This window comes from Truncatella angustata (assembly GCF_020726525.1).
Source record: "Truncatella angustata strain MPI-SDFR-AT-0073 chromosome Unknown BKA67scaffold_6, whole genome shotgun sequence".
NCBI lineage: Eukaryota > Fungi > Ascomycota > Sordariomycetes > Amphisphaeriales > Sporocadaceae > Truncatella > Truncatella angustata.
Genome location: NW_025763386.1, coordinates 829,792 through 849,990, shown reverse-complemented (window position 1 = coordinate 849,990; position 20,199 = coordinate 829,792). Strand labels below are relative to the sequence as shown.

General features: G+C 50.1%; 6 protein-coding genes across 6 annotated transcripts; 3 read left to right on the top strand and 3 right to left on the bottom strand.

Annotated features, from left to right (window-relative positions):
- Positions 1–2,399: 2,399 nt before the first annotated feature.
- BKA67DRAFT_679995 (kinase-like domain-containing protein) lies at positions 2,400–5,272 on the top strand (the record flags this gene model as incomplete). The annotated part of the gene is made up of 2 exons (XM_046108891.1): positions 2,400–2,580; positions 2,650–5,272. 2 exons carry the CDS (start codon positions 2,400–2,402, stop codon positions 4,851–4,853), a joined length of 2,385 nt encoding a protein of 794 aa, XP_045955993.1. The 3' UTR covers positions 4,854–5,272.
- Positions 5,273–9,060: 3,788 nt separating this feature from the next.
- BKA67DRAFT_520634 (BNR/Asp-box repeat protein) lies at positions 9,061–10,375 on the bottom strand (the record flags this gene model as incomplete). Its single annotated transcript, XM_046098198.1, has 3 exons — positions 9,061–9,474; positions 9,568–9,760; positions 9,819–10,375. The coding sequence occupies 3 exons, from the start codon at positions 10,373–10,375 to the stop codon at positions 9,061–9,063; spliced, it is 1,164 nt and encodes a 387-aa protein (XP_045955992.1).
- Positions 10,376–12,222: 1,847 nt separating this feature from the next.
- BKA67DRAFT_537573 (uncharacterized protein) lies at positions 12,223–12,892 on the bottom strand (the record flags this gene model as incomplete). The annotated part of the gene is made up of 2 exons (XM_046100347.1): positions 12,223–12,582; positions 12,647–12,892. The coding sequence occupies 2 exons, from the start codon at positions 12,890–12,892 to the stop codon at positions 12,223–12,225; spliced, it is 606 nt and encodes a 201-aa protein (XP_045955991.1).
- A 981-nt stretch (positions 12,893–13,873) lies between these two features.
- BKA67DRAFT_335288 (uncharacterized protein) lies at positions 13,874–15,212 on the top strand. Its single transcript, XM_046096261.1, has 3 exons — positions 13,874–14,273; positions 14,360–14,628; positions 14,680–15,212. The coding sequence occupies exons 1-3, from the start codon at positions 14,083–14,085 to the stop codon at positions 15,144–15,146; spliced, it is 927 nt and encodes a 308-aa protein (XP_045955990.1). The 5' UTR covers positions 13,874–14,082; the 3' UTR covers positions 15,147–15,212.
- Positions 15,213–15,631: 419 nt separating this feature from the next.
- On the bottom strand, positions 15,632–18,306 carry BKA67DRAFT_537571 (uncharacterized protein; the record flags this gene model as incomplete). The annotated part of the gene is made up of 3 exons (XM_046100346.1): positions 15,632–15,990; positions 16,041–18,170; positions 18,279–18,306. The coding sequence occupies 3 exons, from the start codon at positions 18,304–18,306 to the stop codon at positions 15,632–15,634; spliced, it is 2,517 nt and encodes an 838-aa protein (XP_045955989.1).
- Positions 18,307–19,006: 700 nt separating this feature from the next.
- Positions 19,007–20,183, top strand: BKA67DRAFT_660500 (WD40-repeat-containing domain protein; the record flags this gene model as incomplete). Its single annotated transcript, XM_046107640.1, has 4 exons — positions 19,007–19,313; positions 19,373–19,472; positions 19,527–19,934; positions 19,991–20,183. 4 exons carry the CDS (start codon positions 19,007–19,009, stop codon positions 20,181–20,183), a joined length of 1,008 nt encoding a protein of 335 aa, XP_045955988.1.
- Between the last annotated feature and the right edge of the window lie 16 nt (positions 20,184–20,199).

The window sequence follows — 20,199 nt, the reverse complement described above, 5'->3', positions numbered from 1 at the left end:
TTGGGTATAGAATCATTCCACGAGGAGATTAAGACAATCGAAATTGTAGTTACGGAGGACGAAAAGCAGCACGCCATCGGATTATTATCGCCAAGGGCACTCGTTCCTTTGTGGAATATGTGCCAATGCTTGGTATTGTCTGCGTTTCGTTCATTGCGTTGCTTGGACTGAAGATTACAATATAAACACCTCCGAATATTCATTTGGAAGCTCGGACGAAGGGCAACTCGTTATCGAGACTTGCATGAAACTGCACAGAGACACACGCTGTCTAGGAGAAGCAGAAGACCATGGCCGATAAACTTTATGTTTATATATGTACATGCGTAACATAACCATCAACAGCCCCCTTCAGGTGCAGTAAATATCAAGAGCAACCGTGTAACGAAGGGTGTTCAATGCACGCGCGTTTAGAAGACAGCACCAGGAAACTACGAAGCTCCCAGTTGGCTTCGGCTTCTGGTCGCATTAGGGGGTTGCTCATTGGACACGGCGGTATTATTATGGACACATCCTGATGGTCGCATCAATTGTGGGCGAACCCCACACTATTGGTAGTCGCAAGCACCATCTAAACGCCGATTTAACAAATTACTACTCTGCTAGACGTAGCACTGGTACTATGTATGTCGGAAAATCGCTCACGTTGATGCGCTGGTCCTGGTCGCGGTCACAATCGTGCCTCAACAATTATAGAGTTATTGGCAACTAAGGCACTGCGAGAACGTCGGACCAACTGCTGTCTAAACCGGAGACGAGGTAACAGATAGCTCTCGAACAACCCGCGGTCTTATTGAATGCCAAGTTCACTTATTTCAATGACATATTCCCTATAGGATAGCGATCGACAAGCCAGCCCCGAGCAGGACCGCACAGGTTTCGTGGTGGCTTAATTAGTCAGTCAGTCCAAGTTACCGAATTTGGCAGTATTATGCTGGAGGGTTGTTCTACGGCGACTATCGGAACTTTGAACAAGCAGGCTAGGTTTCTGTTCCGTGCTCAACATGCACACAAGTGAATATCCCCCTTTCACAGACCAAGTGACCCGTTGATATATAATTATGTGCCGTGTTTGTGACATGATACAAGTTCTCGACGCTGGCTGAATCAGTTGTTCCTACACCCTTGCCTGTCACTTTGTCCACATCGAGGCCACGGCCTTTGGCGTCCCCAATTTCGAAAACGCCAGCGATTGGTTACACACACACACACACATAAGCGATCAACTCCACAAAGTATTCGATACTTGCTCAGTTCCAGCAAAAGGTCCGCCACATCCACACTCATCAGCAACCGTAATTGCTGCTTGCGCGCATTACCCACATAGACGCAGAAGAGCTTGAGAAGACCCTGCTTTGTTCATTCGTTCTGATTGCAACTCCAGTGGCCAGCTATCCCATTACAAGCAAATTGTACTCGGATAGTCGTATTGCCGCAGTCCACTTCATTATCTCCCACGCATTCAACTTGCACATATAGTACAAACGGATGGGGCCCCCATTATGTACGAGGTATCCTAAAGCAATTCCGTTCTGAACGCACATATTCCTGCAGCTGTGCTCCCACCAGACGCAACGGAGCAAGATCAACATAGTTTGACAAGCTACATACCTGTTATTTCCCGCTTGAAGACATGCCTCATAGTTTCTTATAATCGCTTTGACCCCCCGGGCGTTTTCTCTTTTTCGCTTCATCAAATTTCCTAAATATTTAATCTTTTTTTTTTGTCGTTTTCCCTTGGCGTGAAGATCCTAAGGCTATTCGTTCTTCTGGGCGTCTGTAAGCAGGGCGACACGGCATTGCATAATAGCGCAACCATTCAGCAATCTTCGCTGCATCGAACATTCGAAGAAGGAGCCAAGAAAGGGGCTTCCTGGGCATCACCAAACCTAGCCCGTTCGTACTACGCACATACTGCTTATAATTCTGAGCAACCCTTTCGACTTCGTTCTCCCGGTCAAAACACTGCAACCAACCCCTCCTTGAAGGAGGGTTGCCCTGCCCTCGTTATCTGGGATCGGAAAGTGTTGTTCGCTTCAATACTTCCCGGTATACTGATAGTTTGGAGGCCGGATCCAAACCCTAAATACAAACAGTAGTATACATCCAGCAAAAGAAGATCGCTTATCGGGAGCGCCGAATTGCTCGCGTTGAATCCTGAATTCTCCGAGGAGGGTTCCTTTACTCGATCAGGCCATTCTCAGAGCTCACGCATCCCAGAAATCCAGACTGGGACATGGTCAGCTGGTGAACTGCGCTACTGTTTGCAGGCTTTAACGGTCCAGATCCCACCACCCAAAGCACGTTGACCAGCATTCGGCACCGCCGCCGCATCATTCCAGCCAGCAACCTTGAACAGGGTCCTTGTCTCTGCCCCCCAGGGACTTTAGACGGCAATAATGGCTGCCCCTCAGATAGCACCAGCATCAGCAGTGCAGGCGTTTCCCACAGCCGGCATGACTACATCATCAGCGCCGTCCTCGCACCCACCCTCGCAGCCGCGACCCGTTCCCCATGGACAGCCGTCGCCTTTACTAATACACAATTCAAAGTCTTCCACACGGGATCCAGCAGAAGCAGGTATTATTGACTCCTCCTCTGCCCACCTTTTGATCTCGCCATTAGTTTAATACCTAACACGTTGTACAGTCGAACCACTCTCGTCATCTCCTTCACATCCACAATTCATCTACACCCCGAGTCTGACTTCCAGTTCAACTGCAAACCCACGGGAACAAAGCAAGGCACCATCACTTTCTTCTTCACCTCGCCGTTACCCTACAGACTTGACCACACCTATTCCCGAAGAATGCGACGAGACCGAGAGCGAGTACCCCAATGAGCCTGTGACGCCTGTAAGCGATCAACCGTCGCGCGACTTTGATGCTGTAGAACATCACGACAACCCCCAACAGCAACACTATACCAGCTCACTTGCATCGTCCACTGAGGTTTCGGCAGAGCACAACCATACAGAAAACGGCTTCTCGAAGACGCCCCTTCTTGTTCACACTGCAGCTACCCCTCCAAGAACACCGCAAGACGGTTCCGCATCAGCTAAATCCCTCAACTCGTCAACTGCGACCACCACACCGCAGTCCCAGACCGAGAAGCCCACAGCTGGACGTCGCCCCTCTACTCGCGGATCCACCAATCCTCCGACTATCCAGAGACGATCCTCGAGCTTCAGCGCCAAAATGACCAACTTCTTCCGTCGTACCAACTCCAACGTCACCGACGCGGCGACAGTTGAGTTTAGGAGTCCCAACTATAACGCCAATAATTATACAAATGGCTCCACGCCCCTCAAGATGACTCCTAACAGCAGCCAACGATTTTCATGGCGGCGGTCGTCCACCACAACACGTTCACATACGCCCCCATCGCCCGGATCCCCACCATTGGAAATTGCGCCTCGCTCTAAGGGAGACGAAGCGCAGCCTACTTTGCCTTCCGAGGGTGACTTTTTGCAGAACAACAAGAAGAACCGTGTCAGTACTGGGTTTTTCCATCGGGGCCGTGGTAGAGTCAACTTCGCAGGAACCAGTGACCGAAGACGTACCAGGAGCGTTGAGCGTAAAAAGCAGGTGCACCACCCTCATGGAGAAGGCGATCTTGTTGCTCAGCCATTTGTCATTGTGCCAGAACTTGGCACCGGCATGAAGGCGCGACGGCTGAGTCTCAGTCTGCCTGATGACTTCACGGTCGATGTGGCGGATCTTACCAAGGAGTTCGAATACCAGCACAAGCTCTTTGGACGCCACGGCAAGCATCTTGGAAAGGGTGCGACTTCCAAGGTTACCTTGATGGTCGGCAAAGGTACCGCGGGCGAGCTTTACGCGGTTAAGGAGTTCCGTGGCAAGAAGTCAGACGAGTCCTCTGGAGACTACGAGAAGAAGATCAAATCGGAATACAGCATTGCGAAGAGCCTGCACCACCCAAACATTGTCGAAACAATCAGACTCTGCACCGACCACGGTCGTTGGAATCACGTTATGGAATATTGCTCCGAAGGAGACTTGTTCAATCTCGTATCCAAAAAGTATCTTCGAGAAGATGACCGAGAGAAGGATCGATTGTGTCTGTTCAAGCAGCTGCTCCAGGGTGTCAACTACCTACACTCGAACGGCATTGCACACCGAGATATCAAGTTGGAGAATCTACTTATCACCAAGGACAGCAAGCTCAAGATTACCGACTTCGGAGTGTCTGAAGTCTTCTCGGGCATTCATCCCGGTCTCAGGGAAGCCGGTGGTCAATGTGGCCAGAAGATGAACGGAGAGATTCGATTGTGCAAGCCAGGCATTTGTGGAAGTGAGCCGTACATTGCTCCCGAGGTTTTCAGTAAGAAGAGTGATTACGACCCACGTGCTCTCGATGTATGGAGTTCTGCCATTGTCATGATCTATCTACTGTTCAGCGCGAACCTTTGGGAAAGAGCCAGCACTGCCCCTGGCACAAAAGGCAACGACAACTACGTCAAACTTGTACAAGCATGGGACAGGTACAGGACGAAAAAGGAGAACAACCCAGACCTACCTCCTGAAGTTCTACCCCGCGTGCCTGCCATTGACTTCGCTGTCAAGCAAACACCGCTCAAGCGCATTCTCCTCAATATGCTCAACCCGGATCCTGCTGAACGCATCACCATCTCTGAAATTGTTAATAGCAGATGGATGAAGAACGTGGAATGCTGCCAGCTGGAAAGCTACGAGGATCCCACGAAACTCATCGATGCAACTAAGAAAAACTGCACGAAGACCAGTGCTGGAAGAATCTATTGTCATAATCACCTGCCACTACAGAGTTCTGGGCACGGTCTGCCGCCTATGCCTGGCAAGGCGGGATACTAAGCGCTCAGTGAGGATCATGCTGATCGCTGGACGTTTCCTGTCCATGAGAACCACGTTGATTCTTTTGTGGGTCAAAAGCCACAGTCTTGTGGTTTATTTTCATAAGTGGCGTTGGGGACTGCATGAAACGGCTCAACAAATAATTATCACATATTTATACCTTCCAGCGCGCATCCGGACATTGTCTAATAGTCGAGCATCATATACAAGACGGAGCATGTCGAACATTACCTACCAATTCCCCCTTCCAATTATTTCTTTCCTCTCGGCGCTCGAGGAAGCGTTGTGATGTACGAGAATAGAGTTGTGTTCATCGTACCCGCCTGTAATATCGGGGGGGTTCGCACCGTGGCAATTCTAGATCTGAAGTTTGCAGGGAGTACGGCTTCTGGTTACTACTTTGTGGTCAGCCTACCAATGCTCTGGTGGGTACTCATGTCTGGAGACTAAGCATGAGTTGATGTGCTGAAGAAGCTTGAGCTGTCTATCAGAAGATTGCCAGCTCGTCGGCACTCACGCCGCTAGTAATACAAAAAATGCTTACCATACCACGTCCTGAAAATCGCATTCATGAGTGCTGTGTAAAGATGCATAGTTGATGGCTTGGCTTCACGCTTTTGCAATAAAGCCGGTTGAGCCTGGGCGCGTCCAGGCCAGGCTCCGTCCCGGTGAGGCTAACGCACCGATTGCTTGATTCATAACCAGTAAACTAGTAATATTTGTCACTCTGCATCTCCATTACTAGACAAGACACTTCCAGTGGCGTATTTTCTGTTGTTGCTCTACAATCCACCCATAGCGTGGACGCCGGCGGTACCTTTGGATTAGATGATGTTGCAATGCTGAGCCCAAAGGTAAGGCGGCCAGTCATTCACAGGCTAATATTTAGCAGCTGTTCTACAACCTTCAATGGGGCGCCTTGGCGATTAAAAACAAGCCTTTTGGGCTGTCACAACACGCTGCGACATTTTGCGTTCTATGCACTCCCCATCACCTTTTCCGCCTTGTTTTCCCTGACTTGTAATGCTAGCGGTTGGCTTATTTTGTTCGAATCTTTCGGAGCGCGCGTGGACATTCCTCAGTCGAAGTTAGGCGATGCAGCTCTTATCAGAAAAGAGCCTTCGCACTCACCGTCTTTTGTTTGCCCTGTATGTATGTACTGTGTAAGTGTCGTGTGAGCACCCCTCCACAGACAATCTTGACTACAGCTACCATGCCTGCCGAACGCAGCCCTGCCAATCGAGACCTTTCTTTTTCATCCCATCATATCTGCGGGCACGACATGAAGGATCACAAGTTTCGACACTAACCCGCCCGCATTGTGAACTAAATCGCTCACCGAGCCGGTTCGATCGTGGGGGATCAACCACTGGGGACGCAAGAGCCCAGCCCGTTCATTCGTGCCCGCAAAATGGGCGGCAGCATGGGGTTTATGCAACAAGGTCTACAGTAATACTCGGAGTGCTCGGTCGTTTGTGGAGGGTGAAAATTATCTTATCCATGATTTCAATGATCTCTGCTTGGTATTGCTTCCAGTGTAGTCCAACTATCGAGCCCCGAAATTGTGCTGGGGTCGTGGTTCGTAGTAACTAGAATAATAACAGTGCACACACTCGAACGCGCTTTGGGGGGGTTCTTTATCCAAGAAAGCCAGAATCGTTGAGGTTAGTGGGTGTCACAGATGCTGCCAGGTGAGGTGTCAGTGTTTCATTAGAGGTTTTTTAAGGCCCGACTTGCACTCCGACTACCTGTCTCGCGTTGTTCGGTACTCCTTCTGCACAGAGTGCGAAAACATGGGTAGGTCCAATCAGTATATCGTTCATAAGCCGCATACTGCAAAGTGCGCGAAGATCGGCTCGGTCTTCCCTGCATAAGCTTTATCAACACACGCTTATGCTCTAGATCGTGTTCTAGAGTTTCACCGCCGCGGGGGTTAGTTTGAAAATATTACAGTATACTGTGTCAGGGGACTACTTTCATTGACTATAATGCTTGTACCTATTCGAGCTCACTAGGTTAGCATCCTAACACTGAATACGATCTCTTCATGATCTCTTCAGGCGTACGGGATGGATATCTCGATCGATTTAGGTGTTTGCGGCTCTCTGCTATACATGCCAATAGTTCCGGGTACATGAGACTGCAACCTCGGATTGGTCACGCGACAGGATGCATCGCGTTGGACCTGCGTCTCAAATGCCTATCAGGTATCGTCTGACATCAAATTGGGCAGCAAAACGGCATCGTCAGTGGCAAAAATAGATAGCTCTTGTCCTATGAACTCAGCATGTGTTCTCTACAATCTCCATGGCTGGCTCACTACTTGCGTTCCTTTGCGATCCCGGAACTACGATAAAGAAGCCCACGCTGTCAAAATGTGATCATCAAGGCGCAATGCATCATCATGCACACGCCGTGGAATGTCTCCGACTCCAAAGACGTGGGGAAGCATGTTTTGTGCAAGTTGGCAACCACAAGTCGATGGTACTTGGCCGCCTTTGGTCCCGTCGAGACGGTTGACAGCTCAGTATCGAACGGTTCGAGAACAGGCCGTTATCATAACGACCATGTCGATGCTACTATATCATCTCGTATAGATGTAATAGCCATGGACCAAGGATACACGAGGATACCGGGGCAATCATCTCAACATTCGTGGCCACAGCCTTGATCGCCCTTGGGGGTCCGATCAAGACCAGGCGCGTCTACTTTTGCTTGAGTGAGAATAATGTCCGAAAAATGTTGCGAGTCTGCTCAAAAATACCTGTCCCCGCACCTCGCCCTCCGTTATTAGTAGATATATGATTTTAACGACGTCCAATTTTGACTGGCAAAAAGTTCAGCAAGAATGTAAAGTATTAAAAATGTAATGCAATGTTAGTCCCACTACGTGGGACATAACTTGTTACGGGAGGCCGGCGGATCTTGCCTTGATGGAAAGCTCAAACCTGTATAGAAACGATACTTATATATCCATCTTCTCAAAGCATTGATGGGAGCTCCCAGGCGTGATGCCTCGGCCGTGCCTGCGTGGACAACAGAGGTGCTGTTGAGGAAAAACTACCCACCCAATTCGAATTCTGCAGCATACAGCAGGAGAGCTGGGACCTCATATTTTGTGTGAAGATAGGCGCCCGGCAAGCCAGTTAAGCTATGCCTTCACAATCACAATTCTTAAATGTGCCACCACTGCTCGTGAAAGAGCTATAACCAGAATCCAATAGGTCAACTTTGTGTCGTTCCTGTACCTCAGTAGTGGCGTCGCCGCGCCAGCTCATAAGGAACGCGAACCGTATATATACCTACGCCTTTTCCTCACTACAACGCACCGATGTGGAAAGTTGATATTCAGTAATAGCAATTGATCCTGTCCTTCAACGTAACAACCTGATCTATCCAATGGCCACTCATCAACTCTGGCATTGGAAAGTGTACAGGTACAAGGCACTCGAGGTCGACCGGAAAGAGCAAGCAGGTCTATAGGAAAAGTGCTAAAAGAGCAATAACAGGTCACTAATCTCAGAGCACACTTGATTCCGACGATACCAAGACCTCAAATTTCCCCCTCCACCAGGACCCCTGCTCTACATTAGATTGTCCGACTGTTGACAGGAGGGATATAAGCCGTTGCAAACCAACACACGGTCCAGTTCTCAATATCATTAGAACCGCGACAATCTTGGAGAGTCATATCGCTGGATTATGCTATGTCAATACACAATGTACTGGCACAGTGGTTAACTCGACGCTGACGTGAAAAACACAATCTGCCAAAGCACCACGTGGAATGCCAATCTCGCGACATCAACTGCTCACGAGACTTCGAACTGCTACTCGACGCAGCCATGGCATCTACCTTGTTGAGGCGGTGGAGCACCCGCTATGTGGTCGGGGGCCGTATTATTTACATACTCAGGGTGTGTATTGTTGGTCCGTCCTGCCTAAAAAACCTCTGTTTTACTACGTTTTGCCTCACTATCTACCACCACTTAGCTAAGCTGTATAATGTTTGCCGAATAGAATAGTAACTGCAGTTCAAAATAGAGCACGATCCTATAATATTATTGGCCTCTACGAGGGAGATTTACCTTTTCACAGTAAACTACAGTTGCCACGACTTTGGGATCATGTCTTATGAGTGTTTAACTTTGTAATTACTTTACTTTACTATTATAGTAGATCCGCAGCCCCGACTCTCGACATTAGTCTACAGACCTAAGAGCTCAGTGAGCTTATATATACTAAGAGTGACATTGTTAGTGGTGCTGGGCGGCAAGACGCCGCCACCGGCAACAATGAGGTAGTCGTTGTCCTCGGCGAGCACTCGCAGGCTGCGCGTGTAGGCGGTGGGCTGCGAGATCTCGTACTTCTCCCAGGCGTCAGGGTCGCCGAGCGCGCGGTTGATGAAGAGCTCCTGGTTGGTGCCGGAGCTGACGATGATGCTGCCGTTCTCTCCTCCGACCGACGACCACACGTTATACGGGCTGCCCCTGGGGATCGTGCCCGAGGCGTTGACGTAGTTGTCGGTCGCGTCGATGAACTTGCGCGGGTCGTCGGCGATGCGGTAGGTCACTGGGAAGGAGTAGGACTCCGAGAGCTCATTACCGCCCCACTCATAGGTCTGTCAAGTAATTGTTAGCGGCTGTCGAGCCTTCTTTGTTTTATATCTTCTTTTTTAATAATTTTTTTTAAAAGATATTGGAGATTGTCTTACGTAGATGAACTTGCCGTTGGGCAGCTTCGAAACGGTAGGCATGCCGGGGCGGTCAGTGTAGGGGGTGTGGGCAACATCGTCGATGACATCGGACCAGTTGACCAAGTCAGTCGTCTCCTGGTGCACGAGCTTCTGACCATAGTTTGCGTCGCGCTGGTCGGAGTAGTAGACAATCAGGGTGTCTTCGTAGACGCTAATCAAAGTGTCAGTCATCATGTGTGAGGCACTGAGAACGACAAGGTTTTACTCACTAAATAAAAGGCTCCCAGACAGGAGTCTCGCCGTTGTTGGGAACCGCAACACCGCCGTGGGCGATGTGTGAGACAAAGTCCCAGGTGCGGCCCTTATCCCTCGAAGCATAGAGCTCAATGTTGGTTTCGCTCAGGTTTGTGGGAATGGCACTTCCGGACAGCAAGATGGTGCCGGCCGGGTAGTCTCCGAACGCCTGCTCCAGCTCGTATAGAAACGGCTGATATCGCAGACCGAAACCATAGACCTGGTCCTCGGCTCTTCCGACTTCACTCCAGGTTTTCCCGTGGTCCAGAGACTCATAGATGGGGAAGTACACCAACGGTGGCTCGGGCGAGTAGTTCTCCCATGTGGCCAGGAGAGTACCATCGCAGAGTTCGAGGGTACGCGCATAGAGAGTGCGCGGATCTGTGTAGTTGGCCGCAGGCTGGTATACCAGGACCTGGTCAAGTTCTGTCAACTTACCTGTTGTGGCTTTGCGACCACGAGTGACAGGAGTGACAGCGGCGTTCACAACAGAGCTAAGCGCCGCGAAGGCGAAGAGAGCTGAGCGTAACATCTTGACGGTCTTGGATAAATTTGAACCTGTTCTATCTCAAGGAATGGAACTCTACTTCGGAAATCGGAGAGCTGGTCTCAAATATGATTTTGATGCCAAGGCCATGTTTCTTATACATCTTGCTTCCCCAATTCATGCGCCCTATTTCGGCCAAAGATCTTCCATCGTCGGCAGGACAATGCTCGTGTGATTGGACAATTCATTAGTGAGGTTGTATCAACCATCTTGCCTACCACTGAGATTTCACGAGTTTCTCCGGCTTGGAGGCAATGACGTGAGGAGAAATTGGGGTTAATCACTAGCAAGACTTAGACCACGTCACGAACAGCAGACGAAAAGCGCCCCAAGTTTACGGAGCCGAGGCGGAATCAACCCAGATTCGCGGAAACTGACGATCCCCGGCCTTTCTGGATACTGCCATGACGATGTCTCGTGTTGGCTCACAACAAAGATCAAATTTCTTGTGGGGTTGACGTGCTCCGGGGTTGCGGGCATTGCGGGGAATCCTGGCGTAGTAGGAGCCGAAGTCAGGGGGTGAAGCTGGCTTGGCTGTTGGGGTCGCTTACAAGAATGCATGCGCTCCAATCATGAGACTCGCGACGCATGCAGCGCCGTCTAGCTGGGCCTTGAGTGTAAGCAAAGTACCTGTGCTGCCATCCGGTGCAATCTCCTCATGTTGGCGGCCGCGATTGAGATGGAGGGCGCAAATTGAGACCAGCCCTACACGTTCAACCGCGACGTCTCCTGGTGTTCTTTGAGCCTGCGTAGTCAAGATATAAGCTTCTATGAGAAAAGGCTTCTGCATGCGTACGGATTGCGCGAAATAATTTTACACCGAGTATAAAACCCATGAACGCAAACTGCTGCAATGCCGCAGAATCCACGCAGAATTGTACTCTCGAACGCCCAGTTTCAATTCAAGATATCGAATTAAAAGAGGCCGGGAAAGATATGTCTCATAGTTGATCCTGTATACCGCCGTAGCAAGGCATATCTATGGATAAATACGAAAGGGATAGAGGTCAACTATGGTCTAGAGGAATGGATATTAACGCCGTAGCGTATTTCACCTAAGTGATTGCATGAGTGATTGGACAGATGTAATGCCTTCTGTATCAAAAGACCACCCAGGCAGTGGCCCGACAAACACAAGCGGTCCATATTTACACATCGTATAGTTAGCCTCTGTTATGAGATGGTATGGCCAAATCGTGTCAGAGTCTAAAAAAGGAAGTGTTATACCTCAAATACAGCCAGTGTATTCTGTAAAGCTACCAGAAGGTCTGGGGCAAAGTTTCTGGTCCGATTTAGGCCTCTCTGTCACACACTCTGTTGTATGCGAATGATTACAATTTGCTGAAGGAAATCCAGGGGTGGCCAGTCTTGTGGCTAAGAAGCAGAACGCCCGTCTGCGGTTGGTTGGCAGGACCAAGCGCTGTGATTACCACCAGTTAGACCACGGACGAAGACAATGTCGACCGGGAGTATCCACGACGAGCGTCTGAACGCGCACCTTCTTGGGAGCGTTCGATATAACAGATCGAAGACATCATCTTTGAATTTTGTCGATTGTACAAAATGTCTTCTTCTGATGCCGGACGATGGAAACTACAGACTTTAGGATCTTCTGAAATATTTTGTTTCAGTCGAAGCCTTACTAAAATGCAACGTTCTCAAAAATCAAAGTTAATAGTGTTGAGACATCATTTAGTCAGACGAAGGCGAATGGGTATTGCAACCCGTCAGTGAGATACAGTAGTGTGAACCCGAAGAAATGATCTGTTACACCAACAAGCCAATGTTCTACAATTAAACGTCTATTTGAAGTACCACTAATTCACTTATACTTATTTCGTAACCCAGAAGAGAAGTGCTTGCACGCCGCTAGTAAGTCCGAACAAGGCGCCGCCACAACCGATCCCGTAGCCCAAATTCTTGGATGTTATGCCAACCGCGATGGAAACGATGAAGGAAACCAGGAGGCATCCAAATACGAGAAAGGCGATGTTTTTGTAGTTGATGCGGTAGTCGAAGAGAATCGTCTGACGATGAACAGCCGTGTGCGCAAGGCCTGGAAACTCTCGAAGGAGGCGCCGGTCGCCGAGGAGGCTCGGATTGCGGAAAGAGTCGTTCAGCTTCCCCGACATAACCTTGTGAGTAACAGTGACCTCGTGCGGTAATTCTGCTCTGGTGTCCGCATGTCGAGGCTTTTGAAGTCAGCTGTCGGGTGCTCTGCTCGGCATGTACTCCTATGGTAACTCAAATACATACGTAGGACACCTCGGCAAGCGAGACTTCGAGCTTGAAAAATAGTTGCCGCATGAGGACCGGTGACATGACACTACGATGCGGCCAGATAGTCACGCTCAATTTCTTAGCGATCTGCTTCAGTGCCTGTTCCGCAGAGCCAGCAATAGGGTAGGAATGGTCGAAGAGCAAGTAAGAGCCCGCATAGGTAGGTACGGCGATTTGGATGACGGTATAGGCAGGCAATATGCGTGAGGGGGTTGGTGCCATGATGGTATGATTCTCCGGGTTATATTTATGCAGAAAGGCAGATGAGCCGAGACAAGGCAACAGGCAGACCAGAAACTAGCTGTACTTTGGGATGCTAACAATATGAGATGGGAAGGCTACAGAAGAGTCTTTTAGGATATTGGGGCTTGAACTCACGGTCCGGTGCAAGGATCCATGTTTAAGAGTATAGAATTCGACGCTCCATAACATACAGGCCTGAACTTGAGAGTTTGCAATCCGACGCTCCTTCTATGCACCGCATGCGACCAGGTGTCCTGCTAACAGACCATGACTTGCCTCTGTAAATAGTGTATTCGTCCTCCATGTGTAGGGTGCAGTCAAATATCGCCCGAAAATTATTGACATATGGAATCGGCAACTCCTGACTAGAACGTTCTCCTACAGCGTATTTTTAACCATGGGAATCAATGGATAACGGCGCATTCCAAGTCAAAAGGTACTCGGTATATATTATAGAGAGGCCGACCGTATCACCAATCTGTCACAGATTCGAGGCTTGCGTTTGCATCCCAAAGCAAAAATACGGTAAAAGCCTGGCAGAGGACGGAAACTACTATGACCGCATCTGGAGTTGGGCTGGCACCGGTACCTGGAATGATGTAATGCCACCTCCTGTCGTGGTGGCGCGGCATCGCCCGTGGTTGCGTCGTGGGGGCCAAAAACGCAGAGTTGGAATTTCGACACTGCATCCAGTCACTTAATAAGGACCGTGTACTCTGGAGAAAAGTCCCTAATAAATGATCAGGAAAGACTGAGTCCTTCGCAACAAAATATACCCAGAACGCTTAAAAAGTTTTACCGCCATTAGATCATGCAGTATGATAGCATTTCCGACTGGTAAGCAATCCGCAGTGTCCACGTTAGTCTGGCATGGTCCTCTAGACTGAATTAACTAACATCGTTTCGAAGTTCGAACTCAACTTTCTGCAGCAGTCTGAGTTCTCAAGACTATTCCCAAAGTTCCGGCAGGCAAGAAATCGAGCGTTGGACGAGTCAGCTTCTGGGTTGCAGGCTACTCTACAGCAACGGCGATTCCAGAGAGTCTATCACGCAGCACACCGCACGAGTTGGGATCGAGCTTCGCAGCATTCTAAAGCCGCTACGGCTGCTCAGACCCTAGACGTAACATCCAGGGAACTGTGGGCAAGCGCGTCTGGAGATAAGTTATCATGTCTGTGGCCGAGGCTTCGGAGCGCGGACCACATCCAGTCGTTGAGAGGATTCGCCAACAAATCGAGGAGAGTCGGAGTAAATCTGACAGATTCAAACTCATGTGTCCTTTCTCCAAGTACGAGCCCACCCATCACGAAAATGTTCTCGAGTGTTCCACCGAAAGGCTTTCGGGAATTCGCGGGCTCGGGTAAGTAACGCACAGCTTTCTTGACCGTTCATCTTAACGTATACCGAGCATCGTGCCTTAACTTTTATTTTTGTTTTTTTTCATAGGATCCACATCAAAAATCACCACGTAATCGGGCTCGGGTGCAAGAATTGCTGGAAGCGATCCACCAGCCAGGCGGCTTGGGAGAACCATACGCGGGCATGCCAGGACTGCTCGCCAGAGGCGAGAAAATGCAACCCTCGGATAATGTCACAGTTGGAAAACGACAAGTATACCTCTCTTGATTTTAATAAGATTAAGAAAGGCGATAGGTACAAATTGATCTGCGACACGGTGTTTGGTTCAGATGTTACCCCTATGATTCCAGGTAGATGTAAGTATTATACGTTGACTCTGGTGGAAAGGCATTTCTAACGGTACCCAGATTTCGAGCCTGGATTGGCGCTGTCCTGTATTATCTTCTGCCCAGCCCCTGTTGACGAGGATCTTGTCAAATCTTTTAAATTGCTTCAGGAGTTTTTGAAGTGTGGCGACAGCGAACCAATGTATGGGAAAGGTCGCCGACCCAAGTCAAAGGCTGATTCCGGCATTGGTACATTGATATCTTCAAATGCCGAAGATTCGGTGGATAATGGTGGTGGTATGAAAGATGAAGTTGGCAACGAAACCGCGGAGAATGCATTTGCAGAAGGAGGACTACAAATGCCCGGAACTTGTGACGAACCGCAACAACCCTGGTCTTCCAATTGTCTTGGAACCTCTGGTCACAGCTTAGCGAGAGAACAACTCGATTGGGGCCAGGAAGTGAGGGAGCGGTATGATGGATCACCATATCCACCATTACTCGAGGAAACGGACCAGGATCTAACAATGCGTGATATGGAAGGATGACTCGGTGTGGTAGATACACTCTCCTGAGCTACATTTTATTTATCTTCAACGAAATCGGTACGCAGTGTCTCAAAAGCATGTGACCACATGGCAGGAAACGTCTTATTGTTTAATAGATGTCGTTGGAGACAGCCAAAATAAGATTTACTGTAGGAAGGTACATCTCAAAGTGCTTTACGCGAACGATGTGTTGCCTAAGGCTACCTTCGTTGCCAGAAGACTTCTGGTCGTTCTCTATCATAATTTTGCAGGATGCTGTTATAGTTCTTCTAACCTTTCCCCGCTATGGTGACGGTCGTACTTGACCAGACATTCAACTGACAAATATGAACCACGACGCTGCTACACACCACATACTATTTCTTCGCAATGCTTGTCCATCATGGTACTTCTTCCGCTGAAGTGGGCGGCTTGGAGAATAGGTGGAACATGCAGAAGACTGGTTGGTATTTACGTTTCGGATGCTACACTATGACTTTCCTGAATTAGTGGCCTATCCCACCAGCCCCCAGCGGCTGGAATGGCTGCAATCCAGGCTGCGGCACCGCTCCCGGCTGAGGCACCGGTGGCCTGCCTCCCGCCCTCGCTGCGTTGTCTTCCGCTTGTCTATGTGCTTGCTGTCTGGCATTTCGGTACCAGACGAGGGCCACGATCGCTGCTGCTACGGAGAGAATAATGAGACTGTCAATGACGCCCTCAATATCATCCTCATCGAATGGCTGACCATCCGAGCCGACAATGCCGTCCTCGTACAAGTCATCGTAACCACCATCGTCGTACTGGAAACGGTCATCTGAGAGGAAGTTGGCTATCCACTCGCTGAGAGACCAATCCTTCTTTGTGGCTGTTATAGTTGTTAGTATTAGACTAGAAGGCCAACGCTGTGTAACTTACAAGGCTCGTCACGAATGGAATTGATGTCTCCGTTTGTAAAAGTATTCCAGGCACTTCGCATCCGCAATCTTAAGAGGCTGATAGTGACTGGTAGGTACGCCTCATCATTGGTTTCCAGAGCATGGTCATAGTAGCGCTTAGCAAGGTGGAAGTCCTGTGTTAGGCCAACACCATTTTCATGCATCCAACCCAAGTTGTACAGGGCTTGGGCGCTTTGGAAATGCTCCGAAGCTCCAGTATAGCACTGCGCGGCCTTGTCTATGGCGGCTTCAGTTCCAATACCACCGAGATAGTAGTCGCCCATCTTGACAAGGGAGTCAATGTTGGCCTGAATGGCAGATCGCGTCCAGTACACGAGGGCAAGTGCCGAGTCTTGCAACAGCTTTGATTTCGGAGCCTGTCGCTTCAGCCATGATGGCAACGGTAGCCTTGACTGTGACGAGTCCAAGATGTAAGCAACATTGTTCTGGGCTTTCTCGTAGCCTTGCTCGGCTGCCAGGACATAGTCGAGGACTGCCAGCTCTATATCTCCCTCGTCGTAAGCATGGTTTGCCTCTGCCCAAGAAGACACGAAGGGCTCGGCCTTTTCAGAGACAGCCTTGTAGTAGTTCAGTGCGCTGTTGCACATCTTGTCCCGCCCGACGCCGTGGTGCATCATTTCGGCAAGGTAGTACATCGCCTCGACATTGCCGTAGCGAGCAGCACTTTCAAAGTAGTGGTTGGCAATCTTCAGATCGTCGTTGGTGCCTTGGTCCAAGTGTAGAGCACCGAGCGCGACCTGAGCCGGACCGTGCTCCTGGTCTGCAGCGGCCTTGAAGAACTCAGTCGCTCTCTGGACGTTCTTGGTCATGCCGTAGCCCTTCAGAGCCATGACGCCCAAGCCCCACTGCGATTGAGCGTCGCCATGTTGAACACCACGCTCGAACCACTTTTTGGCATTGCCAAAATTCTGCTTCATGCCCTCGCCCCTCAACCACATACGGCCGATATAGCCGGCAGATTTGGCGGCGTATTTCTCCAAACCAGGCTTCACATTGTCGTTGGTGCGGCCGTCCTTGACTCGCCAGTATTTTGTGGCGACACTGAGGAAGTAGTGCCTGGCAAGCTCGACGTCTCGATCGAGTTCTCGTTGCCCTTCGTAATAGAGCCTGCCCAGGTTGAACGCGGCCTTGTAGTCCCCCTTGTTGGCCATGAGGTCTAAGTACTCAATGACGTCGTCGATAGCAGCATAGGCGTCGGAGTTGGGGCTGTGTCGGAAGGCATGGATCCCAGAGCTGACCACACTTGCACCCTCACCATAGACACCGCCGACCTCGTCGGCCAGTCGGTATGATTCGTGCACTATGTGCATACCACCAGGTGGGCCGGAACGAATCCACGCAATGGCCTTATCCGCGACCCTCTTGTAGTATCTGCAAGCGGTATCACAGCTCTTGGACACACCAATGCCGCTGGCGTATCGAGCAGCGACAGTCATTTCGGATTTGGTGTGACCTTGATTTGCGGCAAAAGTGTGATATAGCAATGCCTTGGCTTGGTCTCTCTCCACTGCTTCGCCCACACCTGTCGCATACATCATCCCGACCATGAACTGCGCGGAGCTGTTGCCGGTAGTCGAGGCGAGCCTGTAATAATGATCGAAGGCCGTCTTGAAGTTCCTCGGGTGGCTGTAGTTTCCGAAGAAGTTGAGCTGGCCGAGCAGATAGATGGCATCGGTATTGTCCAGGTCGGCGGACTGCTGTAGTAGTTTGACGCCCTCGAGCAGAGGTCCTGTGATGATGGGGGCCGCATGTTCTTCTGGTGGAGCGCTGGCGCGTATGCTAGGAAGCGCCCTCAAAGCATATCGAAATACTGTGGGAAATATGCCAGTCTGCTTCTTATTCTTCCGATGTGACGGCGTCTTGATCTTTTTGAACTCGGCCAACGCTGCTTCCACAAGCTCCCAGCCTTTAACAGTTGGAGTCAGCCCATGATGTGCTTCTGCACCGGGCGCTGGGATACGGTCCTTACCATTCTGATATGGTGTCCATCCTCCGTGGATGAGCTTCGTCTCGGTAATCAGGTCGGGGTTCTCGAAGGCATCGCCGGTTCGGTCGTCGCCCAAGACCTTCTGTTCGCTAGAGCATATGACTGCGACTGCCTGCAGAAGCACTGATTGATTGCGCAATGAAAGTCAGCTACGGTAACCCGGGAAACCTTGCCTCAGTGCTAGAAGTGGGCTGCTTGGGTTGTACGTACGGAGCACAGAAACGAGCCAACGCCTCATGATGGCAATACTGCTATGAGCAAGATATCACAAAGTGCGAAAATGTCATCATAACCAACAGAACCTGTAATGAGAAAAAGAGTCCATATGTTGGGGGTGCTGAGGTGTAAGGATGCGTTGCGTCGTTGGTCACAATAGCCATCAGCTCTCCCAGCAAGCTGTCCTTAATTAATAAGGGAGCAACGGGCAGCTTATTAACGTTAACTTACAGAAATGACGGACAGCCAGCGGAGAGAGGCCTGAGAGGTACGTACACGTACACAGTTCCAGAGTGCCACAGTACCTGGCTAGGTTAGCTAACCAAGACGATTTTAGCCCTGTTCAAGGTTACCGCAGCACGATTTCATTGGGTTGGTTCTGCTCTGGCAAGGGGGGGGGGGGGGGGGGGGCCCTAGAGGTGGGCTTTTTTGGTGGGGTTCATGGAATTCACTTTTGCAGTTTGGGGGTGAAGCAGAAGAATAGTATATGCTGTGCTATGTAATGGGTTTGGTGATGAACTAAATTCGAGAAAACATCGTTCGACTCGTCTCTTGGGCTCTCGGCATATTCACTCCTTCGCAAAGCAGCCCACCAAAATCGCATCGTCAGAACCGCTCCCGGAAGCACCATTTTGGCGCATCAGATTTGACTGCACCCGCCACGGTCTCTTTCTGTGACAAGCCTACCTGCTTCGCTTCAGGCGAAGTAGACTATCGCAAACATGTTCAATCTTACTTGTGTGGATGGCTTCAGGTACCCTGGCTTGGAAGAGGTCTACGTCACCGATCTCATACCGCTCACTCAAGGCCCCGCAACCATTTCGTCAGATCAAAAGTTGTGTCTGTTCAACCCTACAAGTCTGAGACCTGGTCCTATACAGACAATACAGACAAGCCATGGAAACCTCACGTGTGCCAAAGCATTCGATCTGGGCGGCTCTGTCGTGGCCACTGCGGGCGAAGATGGAAGTGTCTCCATGTGGGATCTCAGACAGGACGCGAAACAAGCAGAAGTTGCGCGCATGACAGGTAACTTCTTGACGTAAAGACACTATATCAAACAGAATCCGCTTGCTGACTGTCCCCAGATAACCAGGTACCAGTTCTTTCCCTTGCCTGCTCGAGCGGAAGCTTCTCCGTGGTGGCTGGTACCGAGCTCTCTCACAGCCAATCTTCGATTTTAATATGGTAAGCGCGGCCAAAGAGTGTCAATTCATCATTAATGCTCATTTTGTCTTATAGGGACGTCCGGTCAACACCGGCACCCCGTCATAAATACCAGGAAGTCCACAGCGATGACATCTGTGAACTCAACTTCCATCCAAGTGACCCGAACATCCTGCTGTCTGGATCCACTGACGGTCTTGTCAATGTCTACGACACCAGAATCACAGACGAGGATGAAGTTGTGATTACAGCATTCAACCACGACGCATCCATCCACCATGCTGCGTTCCTCAACGATACAGACGTGTTTGCTGTCTCACATGATGAGAAGTTTGCAGTATATAGCATGACAGTGGACGAGGAGCAAGGCCCGGCCCTGAACAAGTTCGGAGATGTACGAGAAGTTCTTGGCTGCCAATACATTGCAAACGTGTCGGCCAAGGCAAATGGTGCTGGAGCTGTCATCGGCGCAGGAACCCACGAGTAAGTCTATTCGATCCCCCGACCCTCATCAGGTTCTTGACTAATCTTCCGGCCAGACAGCAAATGTTTGAGATGGTGCACCTGACCAAAGGCGCTGATGGATGGGCCTTTGACAGGGCGAACGGTGTAGGTCTGCCAGGCGCTCATTCGTCAGAGATTGTTCGGGCCTTCTGCTTCTACGACGAGGCTCAAATGGTCTTCAGTGTTGGCGAAGACGGGTATATAAAATCCTGGAAGCCGAGCGCATAATAACCCACTGGGAAGA